Raw genomic sequence first — 23,985 nt, forward strand, 5'->3', positions numbered from 1 at the left:
CCACACTCCTCACAGACAGTCACCCGGAGGAAACCCGCGCAGACACAGAGAGAACACACCACACTCCTCACAGACAGTCACCTGGAGGAAACCCACACAGACACAGGGAGAACACACCACACTCCTCACAGACAGTCACCCGGAGGAAACCCACACAGACACAGGGAGAACACACCACACTCCTCACAGACAGACACCCGGAGGAAACCCGCGCAGACACAGAGAGAACACACCACACTCCTCACAGACAGTCACCCGGAGGAAACCCACACAGACACAGAGAGAACACACCACACTCCTCACAGACAGTCACCCGGAGGAAACTCACGCAGACACAGAGAACACACCACACTCCTCACAGACACTCACCCGGAGGAAACCCACGCAGACACAGGGAGAACACACCACACTCCTCACAGACAGTCACCCGGGGGAAACCCACGCAGACACAGGGAGAACACACCACACTCCTCACAGACAGTCACCTGGAGGAAACCCACGCAGACACAGAGAGAACACACCACACTCCTCACAGACAGTCACCCGGAGGAAACCCACGCAGACACAGGGAGAACACACCACACTCCTCACAGACACTCACCCGGAGGAAACCCACGCAGACACAGGGAGAACATGGAAACTCCACCCAGATGTGACTTGCATCCCACCATGCCACTGTTGCATCATGGGCCATGACGTTTGTAATGAGTTTAAATCAATAACACCTCACTCTCCACACAAAGCCAGTCAGCTTTCAGTATCTCATTTTATTCATTTACATCAAAATATAAACACAAAAGCCCACCATTTCCCCTCAGTAGATCCCACAGTTTCACACTATATGCCCAATGTTTATGGACGCCAATATTTTCTCTGGAAATGAGGGGTACTATCAGGTCATTAACAGCTTCTACTCTTTCTGGAAAGTCTTTACACTGAAACACTGCTGTGAGGAGTTTATGGCATTCAGTCAACCTTTAGTGAGGTCAGGTGCTGAGAATGGATTGATAGTTCCCCATCACTCTGGAGCAGCTCTTCTCAATTCTAATGTTGCTGACACAAAAATGAACATCAGTCACAAAACTGCAGCTATGACAGCTTTGTGATTAAATTTGGACACATTTGTGAATGAAGCGATAACAGGCCTATTTCAAATTTAAAGTCAGAATAAGTTGAGGATAAGATCAGAATATTTAGAGAAATACATTCTGAGCTTGTTTCCCAGCATCTACAAATTCAGCGCAGTGGGTGGATGGGTTTACCTTGTGAGTAGAAACAGCAGATGCAGCCAAAAACATATTTTAAATTTCATTTTCAAGCAAATGATTCAATAAATAATCCAATTTTTCTGCTGCCGTCACAATTTTATTTTAAAGGAAGGATGTTTAAAAGAATGAGGTTCTAGAGTACAGCTCTAGTCCAAGTCTGGTACTAAGTCACACAAAATGCCACCGACACTGGAAGGGTGGGTACAAGCACATGCCTCCTCTGACACACATAGGGTGACCAGACGTCCTCTTTTACCCGGACATGTCCTCTTTTTTAGACTTAAAAAAATGTCCGGGAATTTCACAAACGTCCGGGATGTTGTTTTTCTAGAGCTTACGTAGAACTTCGAGAAGTTTCGTTCACAAACTAGTCCCGCCCTCCCCTACTCCTATTGGTTCACTTGAGTGAGAAGGGGGCGTGGTGAAGTAGCCTAATATCTTCTGATTGGACGGTCTGACTGTAGAGCTACCGTTATTGGTCGATAACCTTCTCTGTAAACATTTAATTGGTCAGTCTGCACGTCAGTAGTCCTTGTTTACGTCAGGCAAAGCTCATGTACCCACCCTCATCTCGAGCAGCTATGCCGAAACGGAAATGTAAGTTCTCGGATGAATTAAAAAAGAAATTCCCATGTTTTGTGTAGAAAATAAAGGTGTAAAGGACCTAAAAGCACACAAAGGTTCAGCTAAGCGTACAATGGCAGCGAGGGGCGTGACCTCATCACCAGTTCTCTCAAAGTGCCCCTTATCCACAGTCACCAGACAGACCAGTGTGCCGGAGGAGAGTGCTCTGATCTGATCTGCAGTGTCTTCAATGCATGCAGCTTAACATTGTGTTATTCCCTAATTATTACAGGTGTCTACAAACATTTGGGCATTTGTATCTTAATAAATAGTAGAAACTAACATATAATGTACAGATCTGGGTTAGAAAATGTCTTTGGCTCAAAGAAACTGAAAATAGCACATCTGTGTCTCTAGAAAGTCACACCATTCCTCTGTAAACACAGATATAAATATACACAATTCACACAATTCCACTCGAGTTACAGAAACTGCAGCTGTACTCATCTCCTGTGGTCAACTGTCTGAGGTCACATTATTGGCCTTCACACCCACAGGCTGTTACTGAGCTCAAGAGTGTGGCGGTTAGTGAGCTGTCACTTCTAAAAACCAAGCACCTCTCACCTTCTTGTTTGTCCACAGAAATTCAACACGTCAGATGGTAAATATTGCCTCTGCTTTCACACGATTTAAGCCAGAACTCAAACCCTAAAAGAACGATGAGGGAGGGAAGCTCCTGGGAGAGCTCTGTGGCACCTAAGAGCCTCCAAAAGAAAAAAAAAATAGATCAACAAACGGCAACAGGATGAAAGCAGCCAGTAACACTAAGGTCATCATTTCATGGTGTGGACCACAACTGGACAAAGCCACTGATATCACTGAATCAACATGGGCCCAGTCCATTCCAGTGCCACATTCCCTTTGGCTCTACCTCCTCCACTCTGCCTCCCACTCCACCACTAACACAGCGCGCTTTGAAGGCAGTGCTCTGTGAAGAGCTTTGTGTTGCACATTGTGATTATAAAGGCTTTGTGGCTACAGAAGAAGGATGGTGGAGATGTTTTGGCTGTATTCACTTGGAGGTAAGTTGAGGAGGGAAAGAGATGAAACAAAATAGCCAAACAAAAAAATAAAAAATGCTGCTAGAAGTCTTCGTCCCAACCCGAGAGTTCATCAGGAGGAATCTCGTCTTCAGGAGGGTAGTTGTCAAAGTGGCTATGGTCTGTAGGTCCTTTCACCTAACGAGGGCAAGAAACAAATATTAGCTTTGATCCTTGGAGCCTATATATATATTTATATTTCATATGTGCTCCCCAATCCCATGAATGACACCATTAAGCCCGGAGACTGATGATCTCCACGTGCTTCCTCAGAAATGTTGGAAACTAGTTTTAGTTTTTAAAATTAGTTTTGAGTTGCTGCCTCTTAACGGCTCAACATGCTCAGAGGAGAACACTAACTAACTGCCCAGATCATACTTTAGATCATCATCTCATTTTGGGTACACTATTATCCCCAAGAACAGAACACACTGGTCACATGCTTTTCCTGATGAAACTCATAACAAATGCAGTGACCAATAAATTCTACTCATTCGCCATATTATAAAGATTTTTTTTGTTGAATAAAACTGTAATTTTCAATGCAACAGTTACCACAAAATGACGAAAAAGCAGGAGAAAGTTTGAATTTTGAATCACAATTATACATTACAAAAAAATGATCTATTTGTACACCTACTCTATCAGCTAAAAGATGCCTGTGTTGGAGGTCATAGTGCTGACTGACAGGGGAAGGAGGGCCATCCTGTCCTTCCAGAGAGAGGGCAAATGTTATCTCTGTACTCAGAAACAGCTTAGAGACTCAGATATAGCCGTGCAGGCCGGATGTAATGTGGCAATACACATCTGTTGATGACCTTTGACACTCAACTGCCACAAAATATGTCACAAACAATGGGAAGTCCCTCCAAAACATGTCCCCAGATTCATCTAGCCTGCACTATGTAATCAATATGTGTAATTAGCTGCGTAATCAATAACAGAATTGCATTAAGCGCTTGCACAACACTATCCTAAGCTAACAACCGTTCTCCCCTTAGAAGTAATGTCTGTTTTCACTCCATGTAATGGGTTGCGTGCAAAAACCAGCGATTGCCCAAAGGTTCGAGAAGCAGATTTGGGATCAGAAAGTTGCTGGTTAGGAATGGCAGGAAGAAATGCAGCAGTGTGTGTGTGGATACAGGTTTGATTTACTGCTGAAAATAAAAGTACATTTCACCTTCACTACACTCCTTATAAAGGAATACACTCCTTAATTTCAGAAGAAATGCTGAAGGACCAGTTGTCCAGAAACGGTAGACCATCACGCCTAGAGCAATGCATAAATAGTCTCTAGCAGTCTTTTTAAAGACAGTAAATCTTTAACCATGCTCCTCCACATCAGGAAAGCTTTAGTTTTCTTACCTCTCTTTTCAGAGGGGAGCTCAAAGTCCTGGCTTTCAGACCGGTCCAGCTGAAACCAGTGAACCACCTACAGATAAAACACAGACATCTGTAATACACAGATGGTTTCTGTACATTACTGCACATCACAGTCAGAATCAAAACCTAGTGTCTCCTAATTTGAAGATGTTCAGGAGGACCATAAAACATCCCTAAATTTCAACTGAGATGAATGGTCTTTAAAGTGTTTCCATTGGTCAATTCATCAAGAAATTATTCTTTTTCATTTACAAGGATTTGTTCCAACACTCATTCATTCATTTGTGCATTCATTCATCTTCTGTAACCACTTCATCCTGATCAGGGTTAATCTTTAAAGTCATTAGGCACAAGGCAGGAACACATCTTGGACGGGGCGCCACACACTCACCCCATCAAGCACACACTCGCATTTACGGACAATTACACACAGCCATCGTACTGTAGGAGGAAACCCACACAGACACCGGGAGAATACACCAAACTCCTAACAGAGAGTGATCTGAGGTGAGGTTAGATCCCAGCACCCCAAGAGACAACCATCTCTCCCCGGTTCTGACAGCATTGATAGATTCCACCTTTATTCTTTATTTACAACTTGGAGGAGAAGAAATTGCTGTTGTCTGTTATCAGACCATTCTCAGGGGATGAGTACTACAAATCTCATCAGGCCATTATGTGCCGTCCTGAGGTTCCACAGAAGTTTGTGGAAACTTCTCCTCAGTGATGCTCTCCTCACCTGTGCTTCTTTATGTCTGTAATTCCATTTTTCATATTCCCAAGTCTCTCTGAGGGGTTTTGTCTGTGGAAAGGAAGAAGAAAACAAAATTGGGTGCTTTAATGTGCATCCACACTGTTCTTGTTTTTCCACACTAAGAAATAATCTTACGTTTGAATAAAAACAGCTACGGTGGCCAAAAGAGTCCAAACACGAACTCCAAAGTAAACAAAAGCTGAGAACCCATTAATTAAAGGAACACTAGGTGAGATTGTGTATTTTTGACTCTGGGCTCCCCTTAGAGTTGTAGAGTTTTACTCACTTTTACAGCACTGTGTTGAAATCAGGAGGAATTGGGGGGTCATGTTCTAATTTACATAGTGCAGTTTCTGCAGTGCTGAGCCCAGAGTAGCATTGACAGAGGCTGTATTATCTCCATTACTGGTCAGAGGAGCATCACAGTGTTTTTGAATATGTAATTATAAGGTAAATATACAACCTAGTGTTGCTTTAAAGGAGATGTCACGCTCTTTCACTGATTTTTGTTTTCCCACTTTGGTTTTGTTTCCTGGTCAGTCATGTGATTGAGGAGCTCCGCCTTGTAATCAGTGTCTTCACTTGTGTCTCCTTTGTTGCCCTGCGCTCTCATTATCCTTCCCATGCGTTTCTTGTCTGTGTTCTTGTTAATAAGCCCCCTGTTTCTGTGTTGTCTTTAGTGGACATGGTTCCTTTTTGGGGCTGCTCTTGATGTTCCTGTTCTGAGTTCCCAGGCCTTAGCTCTGTGTCTTTGTCCTAACATTAGTTTACTGTGCAGCTGGTTTAGTTCCCTGTTTGAGACTCTTGTTAGCTTTTAGTTTGGGATCCAGTTTTGTTCTTTCTAGTGTTTGTTTGTTAGCATTTAGTCCTAGTTAGTCAGTCTCTTGTTTATTTCAGTTTGTAGTCCTTTTGTGTAGTTCTACAGTGTCTTGTTGTTATACATGTTCCTGTCTGTTATCAAAATTAAACTCAGTTCCCTGGTTTTCTTTTCATTTAGCGGCAGTGTTAGATTCATTCTGAGTCTGTTTCTGTTAGTCTTGCTTGGTTCTTTGGTTTTCTTTTGTTTCAATCTGCGTCCAACTCCTTCAGTCCACCCACCGTTACAGGAGAACTGCAATATATTACTAGCATTCCCCTCCAGAAGGCCCACTTGCTAGTATAAATTTTTTTAATAATGTATTTTTGCTGTTGTTAACTGGATAATAAAATAAACAGCAGCACATGAATATATTATATTTACTCTTCTGTTCATATGAACACCCAGGTCTGTTCTGGGGGTCCATCAGCACCCCAAACTCCAAAAAAAAAAAGAGGAGAATCCCTGTCTCATGATGTATATGTGTTCTCCCTAAAAACTCTAATGTTCCTAGCTTTTGTTTCGTAAGTTGACTCTCTGGGCCGCCATAAACCATCAGCTGTTCTTGACCATCGTACTTGCAGAGCCTTCGTATAAGGTCCCCTGGCCTCTTGGAGATCTTCTTTGGGAAGTCCATCTTCTCCATGCCCTTCAGAATGAAGGTATATGTCATCATCTGATCGGAACCAGAGAAGGGGGGGCTGTGGGAAGAGTTTGGATTTTTAAAATTAGGTTTGAAATCCCAGTCGCTAATAAGTTACACACACAAATGGGAATCTTCTGAAATATTGGTTATTGACTTGAACGATTTATCCTAGAAGTTGAGGCATTCCTTGTAAGGATCCGATGGCCTCCAGTCACAAGAGCATTAATCAGATTAGTCTTGTAGCTCCAGACAAGTGAGAAGAGTTAATTAATACAAACCTTCCAGTTAAAAGCTCAAAGATGAGGATTCCTAGTGCCCAGAAGTCCACGCTGTGACCATGGCCTTTGTTCAGAATAATCTCAGGGGCGACATATTCAGGAGTCCCACAGAACGTCCAAGTCTTCTGACCACACTTGATCTTCTTAGCAAAGCCAAAGTCCACCTGAAGGAGAAAATAAAGCAAACATTGTACTGAAAAACCAGTATAAACCAGTTACCAGCAAAATCTAGCAAGTGTAGTGTTGTGGATATTGCTACGCTCATGATAGGTGACCATGTTTCAGCCAGGTTTTAGATAACAAACAAATTGTGCTGATGCTATTGTTAAAATCACTTTCTTCAAACGCTACCGTGAATCTGTACGAGTTGGAGGACTAAATAAAATTGCTTGAAATGCAAACTTATCAGTGCTGGTTTCTTCAATGTGCATGTCATGAACTCTAACAGTCAGAGCATTGTATTAACCTTACCCACCAGTTTTACATATCCTTCTGAGTCCAGCATGAGGTTCTCAGGCTTCAGGTCTCTGTAGATGACTCCTTTGTTGTGGAGGTATTCGAATGCTTCAGTCACACATCCCACACAGAACTTAGTGGTGTTTTCATCAAAGCTTCCCCTAAAAAAGGAACATGCTAACTTACAAGGCACATCCAAATTAGAGTTAGAATTAAAATCACTTTATTGGCATCATTATCTGCATTTAACCCAATCCATGCAGTGAAACAAACATTTTACACACACTAGTGAACGCTAGGGGGCAGTGAGCACACACGCCTGGAGCGGTGGCCAGCCCTAGCCACGGCGCCCCAGGAGTATTTGGGGGTTAGGTGCCTTGCTCAAGGGCACGTCAGTCATGTCCATGGGGATGCAACCAGCAACCTTCCAGTTACAAGCCCAGTTCCCTAACCACCAGGCCATGACTGCCCCTTACAGATCCCACAGGACATCAGGGTGTAGACAGTTACTGATATATAGATTTAGATGTAGACATATAGATACAGACACTGATGGAGATATAGCCTAGAATTATAGTTATAGAAATGGCTATGTAAAGAAACACAGAACTTTACAGGAGACGCTAAAAAAATGTATTTTTATTGCGAGTTATGGGAATGGGATTTTTTTTGTAAAAAACACTATTGGAACATTTCTATTAATCCATTCTCTATGAAACTAACACCAAACAGAGCAGTACTGTCAAATCAGGTCAAATTATTGCTAGTAAACTAACCTGTCTCTCAGTAGGCTCCAGATCTCTCCACCCAGACACGCCTCCAACAGCATGTACACGTACTTACTGTCCTTAAAGGTGCGGTACAGTCTAGAAAAGAAAAGAAAAAAACAGTTACTGGGACGAACACCTTTCTGTATTTTTATCCATCCATTATCTGTAACCCTTATCCAATTCAGGGTCACGGTGGGTCCCTGAATTGGACCTGTCCTACCTGGAATCATTGGGCGCAAGGTGGGAACACACCCTGGAGGGGGCGCCAGTCTTTCACAGGGCAACACACACACACACATTCACTCACACATACGAACAATTTTGAGTTGCCAATCCACCTACCAACGTGTGTTTTTGGACTGTGGGAGGAAACCGGAGCACCCGGAGGAAACCCACGCAGACACAGGGAGAACACAACACACTCCTCACAGACAGTCACCCGGAGGAAACCCACGCAGACACAGGGAGAACACACCCTACTCCTCACAGACAGTCACCCGGAGGAAACCCACGCAGACACAGGGAGAACACACCACACTCCTCACAGACAGTCACCTGGAGAGGGAATCGAACCCACAACCTCCAAGCCCCTGGAGCTGTGTGACTGTGACACTACCTGCTGCACCACCGTGCCGCCAAAGCGTTATACAAATGAATTTAATTTGATTTGATGTTTCTACTCTCTATAAAATACATCTATAAACATACAGATCATATTCGCTCAGTAAAATGAACAGCTACACAATGTGTCCAAAACTTTGTGGACACTAGGTTCACATAGGAGACTATAAGATTGGGGACAAACTCCTTATTATTATTCATAATTTCAGAAGAAAAATTGGACAAGTCCTTGTGTAGGAGCAAACCCGACGATAGAGTGCAGTTTATCACATTCAGGATCTTATTGCTGTGCTGCTCAGCACCAAAATAAAGCTCCTATTATTCTCAGAGAGAAACTCACTTAACAATGAAGGGAGTGTTGGTTTCGCTCAGGATTCTCCGCTCTGAGTGGATGTGCTCCTCCTGTCTGTTGTCCACAATATGACGCTTCTTAATACATTTCAGGGCAAAGGTCACATTCTCATTCTTCACTTTAACCTGTGGAGGATGCACATTACCACAATGTGAAAAGACATGTTTACTCCAAACATCTTTCCTCAATATGTTTATTCCTCAAATCCAAAAATATATTTACAGATATACAAATATACTTACAAATTTATTTTAGCAAAGGCACATGCTAACTTACAAGGCACATCCAAATTAGAGTTAGAATTAAAATCACTTTATTGGCCACTGTGCTCACACACAGAGGAATTTGTTATCTGCATTTAACCCAATCCATGCAGTGAAACAAACATTTTACACACACTAGTGAACGCTAGGGGGCAGTGAGCACACATGCCTGGAGCGGTGGCCAGCCCTAGCCACGGCACCCCAGGAGTATTTGGGGGTTAGGTGCCTTGCTCAAGGGCACGTCAGTCATGTCCATGGGGATGCAACCAGCAACCTTCCAGTTACAAGCCCAGTTCCCTAACCACCAGGCCATGACTGCCCCTTACACTAAAAAACGTTACTGTAAAAGCATCTTATTTCTAGCTCTTGTAAACCATTTCTGTTACTCTTTTCCTCATCAAGCTTTGTGTATGAGAGCTGAGATTTTCACGTTATGTCACAATATGTAAAAAAGACAGCACTGTGAATATGTTTCAAAAGTTGGGCCAAAAAAGTTAAGCTGAAATTTAAATGTTACATTTTAAACTAAGCCACAGAGTCAAAATGTGAGAGACCACTGCAGATGTGTTTCTGACCAGTTCAACTCTGCCGAACCCTCCGATCCCCAGAGTGGCGATTATCTCCAGGTGACTGAAGGATATAGAGGAGGTAATATCTTTATCTTTGAGCTGGATTCGGTCGAGAGACAGGGGTGAACTGGGAGGAGTGCTGCTCCCTGAACGCCTGCAAGAGAAACCAGAAAGGTTTAAGGAATAATAATCGCTGTCTCTTGTATGATGTTGTTTGATAACCCGGGGTGGCTGCACTAATACTAGCTTGGTATTGTTTGATCAGATAGCAAACAGGTGGAAACTGCAGGGTGGAATTAGGACTGTGTCAGCTTGCAACATGAGTATAGCACATTTTACTTGCCCCACGGTTGCTCACAGTGCAGGCCATGTGAGAATAAACACCCCTCTACTGCCACGGTACCTAGTAAACATTTAGCTGTTGATTCAACGTTGAAACAACGTAATGTCTGCCGTCTAATCAACGTTCTCTTAAGGTTGAAAATGAAAGTTGAAAAGACGTCCAAACACAGACATTGAAAAGACGACTATTAGACGTATTTTGGACGTCCACTGACGTTATCGGTTGGTCACCACTTAACTAACTTATTAAGATGGATTTTGGACGTCCATTGATGTTTAAAATATGTCCTTGACGGACAGACCACTTTTAGACCCAGGGATGTTCCTTGTTTACTGGGTAGTTCATGGGGCAGGCAGAGTTGGATTTAACAGCCTCACGATAGCATATGAAGCACGCGAGTCTTAATCAAACCTTTGTAGCTCATAGAGCAGGAGATTTTATCACACAGAGTTCCAGATCACCACTCACTTGGCATTTCTCTTCTTGTCGTCACGAGCCAGAGTCTCAACATAACCTTGAAGATATTTCTTCAACTCCTCGAAGGTTCCAACAGTCTGAGTGAACGTCCTGAGGGTAAACGTACATTTCTTTAGAAACAGCATAAAGCTCAGATATGCTCCATTTAAGTCACACTGCTGGAAAAGGAAAGTCTGTGTTCTTACTCTCTGTCAATGACGAGGCATTCTACTCCATCCTCGTCTGCAATTATATTCGCTGACCTCACATCATCACTGGAAAGAAGAGTGGGAAATGTGCATTTAGACCTGAGTAAAACCACATTGGAACATTGGAATTCTCTGGAATGATACATCAGCTTAATAAACCAGTAAGAGACATTCCACTGACACATACATCCATAAATACTTCACAAATACATGCACAGGATCATAATAAAAATAATTAATCATTCCAGAAGTTCTGGGGAAAAAAGGTTCAGTATAAAACTGTTTTTAAAAGTAGATTACGTGCACCTTTTTTACATTTCCATCTATGGTATTTGGCAGATGCACTTATTCAGAGCAGATTACAGTTTGAATCCATTCACAGGTTTGAGCTAATGCAGTTTTAGGGGTCTTGAATGAGGACTCTTATTACTGTAATATGGTGTGTTACATGGGCTGGGTACCTAGATTTTTGCTTGGTATGCAGCTTCGTAACCCACTGTATTAAACCATGTAAATGTGAAAAGTTTCACCCGCTACATATAAACAACAATATTTTAAATATTTTCAAATACACACAAATTTTGTCCTATTATGTTTAAGATTTTGAAAAAAAAAACATGGGTAATGTTCATGAAGGAACTTCTAAACTGACCTGAAAAGCGTTTCTACACTGTTGCCATGGTTTGTACTGTAGTTGCTAGATAATAAATATGGTGTCCTAGGTGTTTGCCAAGGTGCTGCTGTTGCTAGGCATTTGCGATAGTATCTTAGGTGCTTGTTAATGTTGGTAGTGGCTATATTAGTCAAGGTGGGTGCTAAGGTATCGTTAGGCTATTGCTGTGATATACAAGGCTGTTCATAAGCTGTTATTATTTGATTGCTATGCTATACAAGGTAGTTGCTAGCATGTTGCTAGGTGGTTGCTAAGCTAATGGTAATATATGTCATGTGGTGGATAGGTGTTGCCACATGTCCTGGTTTTCCCAGGATTGTTCCCTTTAACTGACTGTCCCGGAAAATTATTCATCCTTCTCGGGACGCCTATTGTCCCGGTTTTTCGTGAAAACACACTTCCATTCACATATTCATTCACCTTTACATAAACATATATTCTACTGTTGCATCAGTGTTCTCTTCCCCGCACCTACACAGGCGTAGCGTGCTGGTCCCCCTCACCATATACTCAGATGTGGCAACCCTAATAGGTGTTGCTAACATGTTTCTACAATATTAACAGTGGTTGCTAAGGTGTTGTTAAGCAGTTGCTGTGTTATCAAGTTGTTGTGGAGTTGTTACTAAGCCATACATACTGTATTCATAGTGGTTGCTAAGGTATTGCTCAGTTTTCTCAGGTGGTTGAAGGAAAATACCTGATAAGGGCCTTCTCCCCGAAGTAGTCTCCTTTCTGGAGGGCGTTGATGACCTGTGGGTCCTCGTGGTCCTTTGTGCTTTGTGTCACTTTGACCTGGGCAGCAAACCATCAGCCAGAATACACTTATCTTTACATATACTGTATGGCCAAATATTTTTTGATTATTGCATTCAGCCTCTTTAAATATTATATAATAGACATATTATACAATTTGTCTGTAAAAAAAAAATAATAAATCACATGCTCAGTGCATGTGTGCATCAATTTGGGGACCCACACAATGTAAAAAAAGACCATTGAGTTTGTTTTCTGTAATTTGCCTAAGCCAAAAACATGGGATAAAATGAGCCATTCTGATTTTGTGCTGCTTCCTTTGTAGTCTGTGTGCACTTTAGAACTGTTCCACCCCTCGACTGAGTTCCTCCAATCACAGCGCTGGACCAGCGCTTATGTGAGAACACAAAGACAAGGAAAAACGAAGAAAACACAAACAGAGTAGAAAGAGAACCAAGCAAAAACAAATTTAAAAATTTGCTCCTCGCTGTTCACTGCTGTGCGCTCGGCGTCGGGGCGAGCGGCTTATTATCATTTAAAGGAACAGGCTCTGAAAGTGGCCGTTCTGAACAGGGCTGTTTAGATGTGGGAGAACACTGTTGTGGGGGTTGATTACTGTGGTTTTTTGACCAAAGTATTCAGACTTTTCATGAAGAGCCAATGTGGGAATGGGGTAGAATCAGTGCCCTTTAAAGCACTAAGACTGTAGACACATTTTTGCACTGTTAAATACTACCATAGAAAAGCATGTAAGAAATGTAGGATGCTGTGTCCACTGACTAATGATCCAAAATTAAATATCTAACATCAATAACAGACCTTAGCTATGTCCTTGATGCCATCAAACCTTCACAGCAATGTCCCTACACCTAGTGCGAAAACACCAGGAGCTGTTACTGGAGCAAAGGGGGACCATGTTGCGTTGTATATACCCTTGATTTCAGAAGAATAGAATCAGCTGGAGGCCACAAACAGCTGCTTTTAAAGTACCTTATCTATCTCTCTATCCATCTCTCTACAGCCACAATGAGACATCTGCATCCTCCTCGCTTCTGTAAATTGATCCGTGACTGACCCTCTTGACCTGACACTCAGATTTTCAGTGAGTAAATCTAATGGTGTTTTATTCCCAACACACCATCATGGACACGGTGGCGACAGGCTGACGAGAGGCATCATTTCCGCCACTTAACCCCAACCCCCCCCCCCCCCCCCCCCACACACACACACACACACACACACACACTTCCGAAAAAACATCTGTCCTCCCCCTCTCCCAATTAGGGCCACAGTGAGCCTGGAGAGCTCACGGAGAGCTGATGCTAAACGGTTCCTGTCGCTTCCCAGCGGAAGAACTCTGTCTCTTAACCCCTGTAGTGTCAGGTTACTGATTTACCTTAACACCCTCTACCTCCCACAGAAGTGGCCAAGAGTGTCCTATACAGCCCCTCTGAGGGTCAGGCAGGTCAAGGGGAACATGTCCACAGCAGAGTACTTTCTCCACTAAGTTTCCATATTTTCTCCTGTTGAAATGGTTAGTGAAAGTGGGTAAGCAACAGGGGGCAACTTCTAGGCAGCGGGATTTAGAGGACAAGATAAACACTGAATAATACATACTGTAACCTTCAGCAAACAGAGATCAGAGAAAAGACTAGCGGAAAAGGGCTGGCATTATTATATGGATTTAGCCCTGGATTTAGACGTCTAGTGTTATTATTTCTTCTTATTATAATACCACTGAAATATCCAGATGACGACTAAGAAATAACAGCTGATGATAACATGCAACATTCATAGCCCATTTACACCAAAATGTTGGTCTAATTCTTTCAAAAATGCCATTCTTGTTTATCTATTCTTTGTATCTATTGCACCGTTATCTGCTGTTCTTCTGTGCGAAATGTAGAACCGTTTTCTGGAGCATCTTTATTGTGTTTGTCACTCAGCACATCTGCGGTGATAAAGCACGTCAATAAAATTGACTTTGACTTCACATGTAATGGTAATTACGTAATTCATAACAAAGCCAGTTATGTAATGAACAGTGTTCAATGCATGTTGGAGGTACCACACAATTTTAACACTGCAGTTATACCACTTTTAGAAAGCAATAAGGTCATGAATTACATACATTTGATTCACATTCTGTTTTAAATTCCATGGTTTAAAGTTAATTATAAAATGTATTAATGTAAAAAAGAGGAATATCAGGAATATATTTACTCTTTTATATTGAAAAGCAGTACCAGTACCTGATGTTGGATATTAATTTCTGGATCCTAAACCCAATTCCAACTCATTGAAAACGAATGGGATTGAGCTCCATGGCTTCAGAGAACAGAGTTATAGCAATTTCCACTGCACTGTTCCTACTCTCCTCCACTCTACTTTCTTGCTTTTCCATTAGACAAACCTGGTACCTGAAATCGGGCACTTTTTTTAAGCACCTGCTTGCTTATGGTTCCAAGTGAGCTGAGTAAAGACTTAACCATGTCGTGTAAACCTTGCAGAGCTCTGATTGGCCAGAGAGAAATGTGTTGATCCTGAAAAAATGCAGACAGTAAGTACAAACTACAGTAGAGATCACGTTTGTTTTTGTCCGACTCACAACGGCCGTCGTTTTTTTGAAGAGGTTCCAATGCCCCTTGGATCTGTGACTGAGCGCTGTAGTAGAAAACAAAAAAGCGAGAAGACTCCTGTAGAGCATGTACCGTGTAGTAGAAAAGCGCCATTACACAGCTCCACAGTCCAGTGCTGGGGATTTTATACTCATCTAGTACATGCTTGGCATTGGACATGGTGATGTTAAGCTCATATGCGCGGCACGGTGGCTTAGTGGTGAGCACGTTCGCCTCCCAGTGCTGGGATCTTGGGTTCAAGTCCCATCTGGGTGGAGTTTACATTAATTTCCTCCCACAGTCCAAAAACATGGAGGGTAGGTGAATTGGCTTCTGTCTAATAACGGTCCTGGTGTGTGAGAGAATGAGTGTGTATGTGAATGAATGTCTGTGTGTGTGTGTGCCCAGATATGGATTGGCGCTCTGTCCTGGGTGAAATCCTAGTGCCCGATGCAGTCCTCCAGGTGGACGGTCGTTTCTGGTCGAGAGTAGGCTTTGCGCGTTTGGCTGCCACTTCTCACCAGTGTGTGTGTGGATTGAGTGTTCTGAGTGTTCTGAGCAGTGTGGATTGTAAAGCGTCCTTGGGTGTCTAGAAAGGCGCTATATAAGTGTAACGATAGATAGATAGATAGATAGATATGCTGCACCAGAGTGTCCCATTTCATTACATACTTTTCTGTTCAGATGATATAAGCTGTATGTGGAGGGTTAAACATCAGAGTTGGGGATGGGAGCCTAAACATATAGGTGAATTTGCTAATAATGCGGACTGTATACAAAAGTTTATGTGAACGGGTCATGATGAATAGGCCAGTATATAAAATGTTATGATATTCACATCCATTTAAGTTAATAAAGCTGTTTCCTTCTTCCATAAAGTTACCATTCCTGAGATACACCTTGTTTTTATGACACTGACTATTGGGCAATTATGCATTTCGCCGCATGCAATAAACAACATGATATGGCTACAATTCTTTCAGCAAAACACGCTGAGGTAAATTGCTAAGCTTTATTTCAAAGCCAAAAAGTAATGACTTGTGTCTGTTTTTACCTTTCCGTTGGCGATAATGTAGAAGGTGTTTCCTTCCTCTCCCTCCCGGATGACATAGTCTCCTTTGTCATAATACTCCTAATGAGGAAACACAAGAAAGATCTCATTTAGTTATTGATTTCCCATTGAGTCACTGCTGACCCGTTCCCGGAGAGACTGTCCCAGAGGAGACTCCACAGGAAGGCTGCTCTTTTTCAATGGGTGGTTCAGTATGAAGCTCTGAGCTGCTCAGAAACCCCTGATGACTGTGGAGAACATTGTCTTAATTCATGAGAAATTTTAAAATGACCTGCTAAACGACTGCCAGTAAAAAGGTAAAACACATGTTTTTGTTGCTCATCATCATCTCTCATTTAAACATTATTTTCCACAGCTTGGAACCAACCAGAGGGAGAATGGGAGTTGGACTCATTGTGTAGTTTTGTGGGTCTGAAAGAATGTTCTCAGCACTTGGAGCTAGGACACAGAAACAGGGCATTAGAGAGGGTTGAAGTTTAATTGAAATGTCTTACTGCGAGGACTTGGTAAAGAATTGAAGCTGTTAAAAGAGCAAAGAGTGAACACATGATGTTTTCACCCCCCCCCCCCCCCCCCGACAATGAAAAATGAACATACGTTTTGGTCTCCGTCTGCACAGCACTGTGGATCATACCTAAAATTACATATGATATAACTATGACATCACAGCCATGTTCTATGTCTGTAACATATTGTCTGTGGTCATCGGAGAGCAGTTGGTGATTCTTGGAAGCTGCGGAAAGCCATGTTAGTTCTGGTCATTCTCTGTAGATAAGCACGATTCCTATCAGTCTGTCCACGAACCAAGCACGCGTCCTCCTGGCCGGACCCTGAGAGCTTCTCCAGGCGAGCCCTGGACCTCTTTATAGCAGCAACTCCACAACGTTTGTCCACTCCAAGACTCCCTCGCCACATTCCATTCCCCACTGTTTAATGATGGAGCTCCACATTATCTGCATTTTGCAGGCTGAAACATCTGTGCCACTATTGAGTTACATTGCTTCCCAACCCCTCGGGAGGGAATATAATCAACTCCATCGGAATGATTGAATAACAGAATTCTCCCATTTGACCCCGGGGACCGACAATCGAGAGGAATGTCCTTGAAGTTTTTTCAGGAGGTGGGGAATGCAAGGAAGGTTATTTGACACAAAGCTGACAAAGCCCACACTCTTTCAGAAAAACTGGCTTTTTCGGCCCCTCTGAGAGCCATGGAATAAATCAGTCAGCAGCTTGTATTGGCTGTCACGCACATCTTTAACAAATCACAGCCCTCCGTCCCTCCCTCCACCTCCTTGCCCCCAAAACTTCCACCATCCACCTCCAAACGCAGGGCCGTTTCACTTGGCCTTAGTCAAATAATTAAAGGAACAATGTCAAAAAATTATGATAACAATCAACGGGGCCAGGAGATGACAGACTTAATATCTGCCCTGTCCAACAACAGGATCATTGATGGTGGGTGTAACATTTTTCTGGCCTCATGTTCAATCGCATATCAAATCAACTATGAGCAGATAAGATCTTCACTTACCACCTCCAGACAGTCAACAATCTTCGTCAGTTTGTCCTCTGGTAGGTTGGCCAAAAGTGAAACGCTGGAATTTTAGGAAAGGAAGAGAAGCTATCAATGACTGCCAAGCATCTCTAGAGCATGATAAAGATCTGGTGAAGAGTGAAGATCTGGTACAGGGGAAATAAAGAACACTTGTGTTTATTTCAGCTCAAATTAGATTATCTCAACCATTTATTTTTTTTTCTATTAACATGACTAGATTAGCCTTCAGACAGAATCTGTCCACTGGGTTCCAGTCCTGGTTTCTATCCAAAATTGTATATATAGGGTCAAGGAGGGCATTTCCAACATACTTCTAAGACCCTGATCGTGGTCCTAAAGTACCCCTATCTGGCATGGCTGTGCATTTCCCCTGTGAACCCAAATCGACTAAAACTAAACACCTTGACATCTGAGAAGTTTTCACATGGTGTGTTGTCATTTAGGGATTTGATAGGTTCATACAAACAGGAAGGCACCAGGTGTTCCAGATTTAAAGAGGCGATATTCTAACTTTTTCTTGTTATTTTACCACATAACATTTGTGTGGTTAGATATAAGCTCCAATCTACGTGGGGTAGCCGTGGCCTAAAGGTCTGAGGAGCACAGTTGAGACTGAAGAGTTGCCAGTTCGATCCCCATGACCATTGCTTTCTCCTCCCTCGTTATTCACAGATGAAGCGCTCTTGAGAAAGGCAACTAACCCCCAACTGCTACCTAGGTGCTGAGGGCTGCCTCCTGCTCCTGTTCTGTGTAAATCCACTGATCCACCAAAAGATATTCTGAGGGTGTTCACTGCCTTGGATGGGTTAAGTGTTATTTTGTTGTACTACTGTGCAATGGTGATTAAAATATGTTCAATTCTAAATGGCTGCCCAGACATCATGCCTTATTTAAGTAGCTCTCCTGTGTGAAACACTCTTTATAACTTCAGCATGAATGGCTGATGTTAAACAGCTTTGGTAGGTCTACAGCTTTGGTGTCATCTAGAACAGGAGCCATGTTTCTACGCCAATTTTTCTCAGTGGACTTAAAGAATTTTAACAGCTTTCACAACAATTTTGAGGTCTCTCTTTCTTGTTGAACCTCGCCTTGTTTGGGGAAATCTCTCTTTGATGGCCTTGGAAGCTGGGACTGTAACATGAGGCTATTATGGACTCTGGGGTGTGGTTTTTAATCTGTTGGATCACCTTCTGAGGAAGTTGCGGTGCTGCTCATGCCGAGCCTCTGCAGTCATCCTCATGATGTTGTGGAACACCTCTCGGTCCAGGACCCAGGTCTTCACGTTGCTGGCCGCTGCAACAACAACAACAAGACAGTAGGAGGCAAGACAGGTTAGGAGGAAAGGGGGCGTGCTGCCAGAACTTGACCTCTGCCTCGCTGCTGGAGACCAGATTAACTTGCAGTGAACCAGTCACCAGGAAACAACAGCTGCTTCCAATAGTGTTCTTAGGAAGTGATTGCAGGGTGTCAGGTCAAGGGAAGTCTACAGGACTGATTAACCACTGCCAAGATTAAGAAGTTACAATGGTTAAGATTTATTAATCAAAGTGGTTTGCCAACGGTGTGGTATTAATTAAGTGATCAGCTGAGACAACTGTAGATGGGGGCATTGTCATCTCGGAAGGGACCACTTCCTTTAGGGGACGTGGACTCAAATCATGCTAGAACATACATCTCAGCAAAATAGAGCCCCCAGACCCCCTCACAGTGGAGGGTCAAGCGTTCAGGTCTGTTCTTTTACCTTGGGGCATGGCCCCAACGATGACTTTCCACATCTCTTTAAACGGGTGCCTATCATTTTTAGACCACTGAACTCCCAGATGTAATGCAGGGAGTGACCCTACAATAAGAGATACTCCTCTAAATCACACAGATGAATGAGCCTCAACTATATTTACTAAAGTCTTTAACTATGGTGTATTGGCTTCGGAGCATTTGGACGAAACCCACACAGAGGAAAGGAGAACACACCACACTCCTCACAGACATTGACCCTGGGTGTGCGTTTTGAACCCATAACTGCAAGAGCCTGAAGCTGTGTGGCAGCTAAACTACCTGCAGCACCGGCCTGCCACACTGAACTCATCACAGAATATGTTTAAATTGTAGCTACTGTCTTATTAATAATTTTTCTCCTATTAGTACATCTTAAATAAATATCTTACTCGACACCAGAAATATTATTTTGAATGAACTCAAATATGATTATCTTGACTTGATGTGTCGGGGTTGACACGGCCAGAAGTTCATTTGTGCTCCGTGTTCTTCTCGGAGTTTATATTGCGGTTCATGAACAGGTTTCTTCTTAGAGCCACTCTATAAATACCTGACATCATCATGGTCATTTGATTGGAGAAAGTTCTTTGAGCCAAAACAAACTAAATTGCTGATTTATCCAAAACGTTGCACTGCAGAGAAACCAGGAGCGTACAAGGTGTTCCAGTATTTTCTCTTTGCCTTTATTTGATGGCTGCGGGCAGCAGTGTGTTTAAACGTCAGAGTGTGAAATGTCCTCCAAGTCTGAACTCACTGTGTTTACATAAGACACCAGTGTAGCCGGCGCTGTCCAAGCAGAATTCTGAGCTCAGGATAAACAATAGATCTACCATTTTACCTGAAGTGGGAGAATGATATGCACATTTCACTTTATCTCTGCTGGTGATTTCCTAGTCTAGTCACATTTTTAATATGTCTGATCTCATATTTAGAAGAAGGGAATGTTCCTTTAAGAATGTCTGCTCTTGCTATCACACAATTAATCTCCCGTTCTGAAGAGCTATGACACACTTTACCTTTCACTGATGCCGTCCTGGTGCAGTTGTATAAAATGGCCAGTTCACCAAAAGTTGTCCAGACTGTGATGGATGTGAGCAGTTTGGTGTTCTGATAGACTTCTAGGTTGCCATCTGTATAATAATAATAATAAATTAAAAACAGTCCAGGGTAGTCACTTTCCACTCACTGTGTGTGAGCTCTTGATGCTGAGTGGGAAATTCTTGTGGCTTGCACCCAGAATTGTAAATAAAAATCTCAATATGTTGCCCTTGCCTCTTTCAAAACAAATACCACTGTATGTTATTCATACAATTATACTTTATTTGCTTGTGCAAAATCTTAGATATCCTGGCAACACTCATACATCATACAACCACAAAACAAATTCAGCTATTAGTTAATCTAGACAGCTAGCGTAGCATGCTAATAAATAGCTAGGTGGTATCTATTAGCCTAACATTTTTAGTCAGTGGTCAGTTTTATCTTCTCCATTTTTAACCAGCACAAAATGGACACTAAATAAATTTTAGCCCTTTCAGCCAAAGGACATAAGCCAAACTAATGTAAGGTGTTTTGATAGAGAGCTACCAAAACCACCTGCTAACATTGGAGGGAGATTTCTCCATTATAAAAAGGATAAAAAGATGTTAAACCTTTTAGCCACAATGCTAGCCATCTGCCAGTCTTTCTGTTTTTTTTTTTTTCAAATCTCATCACACCAAGATACATAATTACAAGGGCTATGTGCTGTATATATGTAAAACTAAAGAAGAAAGTTATTTGGACACCTTGGCTGTGTCTGCTGAGAATCTGAGAGAAAAGAAAACTGTACATTTGAATTTTGCCAAACAGTTCCTTTTAACTAGCAACAAAAACAAGGGCAACTCATGGAATGTGTCATGGAAAATGCATTTGCACTACCTGCCAGTACAAACAGGTGGTTCCCTGGCTCTCCTTGCTTGATGACAAGTTCTCCCTGCTGGTAGGTCCTCTCATACATACACTCCACCATGTCTTTGATCTGCTGTCCCTCCAGCTTCTTCAGATAGCGGTTTTTATTCAGGGCATCTGTCAAGAGCTTCTTTACACTGTCAGATCACACATTCTTCAAAGTTACACCACTGACATTATTGTTAACTTTCTACACAAAAATGTACAATAAAATATGAGATAAACTACATGAAGATGATTCTAAAAAAAAAACTGCCCTAAAAATAACATATTTTATAACATAAAAATAATTTCTGTGTTTCCTAAAAGGCTAAAAGCCCCTGAGGGATGTATGCACTAACAAGACCTCAGACTACTGTTTGCTTTAGAAGAGGTCATTGTAGCAGATTTAGTATAATATTCAGTAAATAAACTATCAGTCCAGAAGCTTATACACACTTTCTCTAATTGAGGAATACAGCTGCTTTACACATTCATCGCTGATGTAAACATTCACTCATTTATCATCTGTAACCACTTCAGTGTGATCCGTGTTGTTTTGGATCAAGAACACAGTCTGCACAGGGTGCCAATCCATTACAGGACATCACACGTTCACCCACACACACACACACTTATGGACAATTTTACAAACTCATCTAGTCAGACCAGTGGACATTATCACACAGCCAAATCATCTACCAACACTTTTTGGTGCCACAGAGACAGGAAGAACACCCACAACTCCTCACAGACGGTGACCCGATGCAAGGTTCAAACTAGGATCCCAGGGCCCTGGTGCTGTGTGGCAGTGACGCTACCTGAAACTCCACCATGCCAGGGAAATAGACACCATGCCCTATGGCAAACATGGGCTAGAAAGGGCCCTTGGGCCTCTTAGCACTGGCTGTGGAGCAGTAGAGCTGTGCTCTCTAAAGGAAAATGTCTTTTGGGATGTGTTGGAGTGGTGTTTATGGTCCAGAACTAATCACCCAACATGAGGACCTGACTCCCTCATGTTCATGGCTGAATGGAATCAGATCTGCACTGCATTGTAAAAACATCTTGAAGAAAGCCTTTTCAGAATTGTAGAAGCTTCTTCTGCATCAAAGCGGAGACAAAGAAGAAATGCTGGATGAGCTGGTGTCGGTAAACTTTGGATCATATAAAGTAGTTCTAATTGTCCTGGTTCAACACTGCAATAAATGATCAGACCTATACAAGCCTATAATTATGTAGCATTATGCTCAGTCTGTGTCTGATTGTTGGGTAAATTAAGGCAGCTGGGCAATCACTGCAGTTGTATTGTGCATTTGTGGTGAATATTTAACTTAATTATTCAAGACAACCTAATTAAAGTGCTCTTCAGGCTCTTTCTCTCAGTTATCAAGTGCACCAGTTGTTTTTTGTCTACACCAGCATGGAGAACAAATAATTAGTCTCCAAACGGTGTTTCATGAGCTGAACATTTGGCCAACATGAGTGACCTGCTGTAATGAGAGCTTCCCCACCACAGTCCCAGTAGAGATTAGCATCTGAATGGCACACATTAATTAGGCATGCATTAGGACCAAGGAGCAATCAGTTAACTACTGAATCAGTAACAAACATTCATTCATTTATTCATCGTCTGTAACCAATTTCACACACTCACCCTGTCACTCACACCTGTGGACAGTTTCACACACTCACCCTGTCACTCACACCTGTGCACAGTTTCACACACTCACCCTGTCACTCACACCTGTGGACAGTTTCACACACTCACCCTGTCACTCACACCTGTGCACAGTTTCACACACTCACCCTGTCACTCACACCTGTGGACAGTTTCACACACTCACCCTGTCACTCACACCTGTGCACAGTTTCACACACTCACCCTGTCACTCACACCTGTGCACAGTTTCACACACTCACACACTGACTACTGTCAGTGACCACCATTTTGACTACCACCGACTACAGTCAGAATCTGGGCTTCATTTATGTTTGAAGTTAACCCCTTCCTAAACTCTGAAGGCAAAATACAAACTGTGGGAGCAAGGTTCTAGGTAAGATTTGAGAATTTTGCTCATGAGATCCCCCTGCAGTTGCAGAATGTAAAAATTGATGGAATTTCCTTTTAACAACAGCATAACCTCAGTATTAGCATTGCAGCTGGATATATATTAATCACCATAGACCTTTTAGTGAAATATTTGACCAAAGGACTAACCTGGGCTCTTTCCACACTCGTGCACTCTCAAAGTAGAACTTGGGCATGGTGCTGGAGTCATAGGTCCTAGAGGAAGGTTCTGCAGAGACCCCAGCTTTAGCTCCTTTTCTCTTATTGAGGGTCTCGCGCAGCAGGCCACTGAGTCTCTGGCTGAACTTGGTCTTTGTTGGTGAAGACAAGAGCTCCACATCACCCTGATTTTTCAGAGCCTCCTGGAGCTTGCTGATCTGAAGGCACTTGTTCCTCAGAGTGTCCGAGATGTCAGCGATGGCTTGGTGCTGTTGGGCCAGCTGTTCTTCCAGCTGTTTGATCTGGAGCTGCTGAGAGGCCAGTTCTTCATCCTTCTTCTTCAGCTGGCTCTCCAGCTCCTCCACCTTCATCCTGAGGATCTGGGAACCGCCGTTTGACTCCGAGTTGACCTTGGATTTGGCCGATCCATTGACATGTATGAAGGGATTCAGTTTGACGGAGCCGTTTCCCATGTTGGTGAACTACAGGAG

The 23,985-nt window shown here is 42.7% G+C and overlaps 1 protein-coding gene across 1 annotated transcript in view; it reads right to left on the minus strand.

Annotated features, from left to right (window-relative positions):
• Nucleotides 1–2,974: 2,974 nt before the first annotated feature.
• LOC136679384 (cGMP-dependent protein kinase 2-like) overlaps nucleotides 2,975–23,985 on the minus strand; it is a 28,173-nt gene continuing 7,162 nt past the window's right edge. The window contains exons 2-19 of the mRNA XM_066657882.1: nucleotides 23,486–23,976; nucleotides 21,259–21,425; nucleotides 20,355–20,468; nucleotides 18,750–18,855; nucleotides 17,539–17,602; nucleotides 15,987–16,064; nucleotides 12,259–12,353; nucleotides 10,886–10,954; nucleotides 10,692–10,790; nucleotides 9,887–10,034; nucleotides 9,037–9,173; nucleotides 8,082–8,171; nucleotides 7,325–7,466; nucleotides 6,850–7,013; nucleotides 6,504–6,626; nucleotides 5,055–5,117; nucleotides 4,298–4,364; nucleotides 2,975–3,070 (exon numbers count right to left, since the gene is read on the minus strand). Coding sequence (XP_066513979.1) covers nucleotides 2,975–3,070; nucleotides 4,298–4,364; nucleotides 5,055–5,117; nucleotides 6,504–6,626; nucleotides 6,850–7,013; nucleotides 7,325–7,466; nucleotides 8,082–8,171; nucleotides 9,037–9,173; nucleotides 9,887–10,034; nucleotides 10,692–10,790; nucleotides 10,886–10,954; nucleotides 12,259–12,353; nucleotides 15,987–16,064; nucleotides 17,539–17,602; nucleotides 18,750–18,855; nucleotides 20,355–20,468; nucleotides 21,259–21,425; nucleotides 23,486–23,976 — 2,313 coding nt within the window. The remainder of the gene's footprint in view (nucleotides 3,071–4,297; nucleotides 4,365–5,054; nucleotides 5,118–6,503; nucleotides 6,627–6,849; nucleotides 7,014–7,324; nucleotides 7,467–8,081; nucleotides 8,172–9,036; nucleotides 9,174–9,886; nucleotides 10,035–10,691; nucleotides 10,791–10,885; nucleotides 10,955–12,258; nucleotides 12,354–15,986; nucleotides 16,065–17,538; nucleotides 17,603–18,749; nucleotides 18,856–20,354; nucleotides 20,469–21,258; nucleotides 21,426–23,485; nucleotides 23,977–23,985) is intronic.

The sequence above is a fragment of the Hoplias malabaricus genome, chromosome Y (assembly GCF_029633855.1).
Source record: "Hoplias malabaricus isolate fHopMal1 chromosome Y, fHopMal1.hap1, whole genome shotgun sequence".
Classification (NCBI taxonomy): Eukaryota; Metazoa; Chordata; class Actinopteri; order Characiformes; family Erythrinidae; genus Hoplias; species Hoplias malabaricus.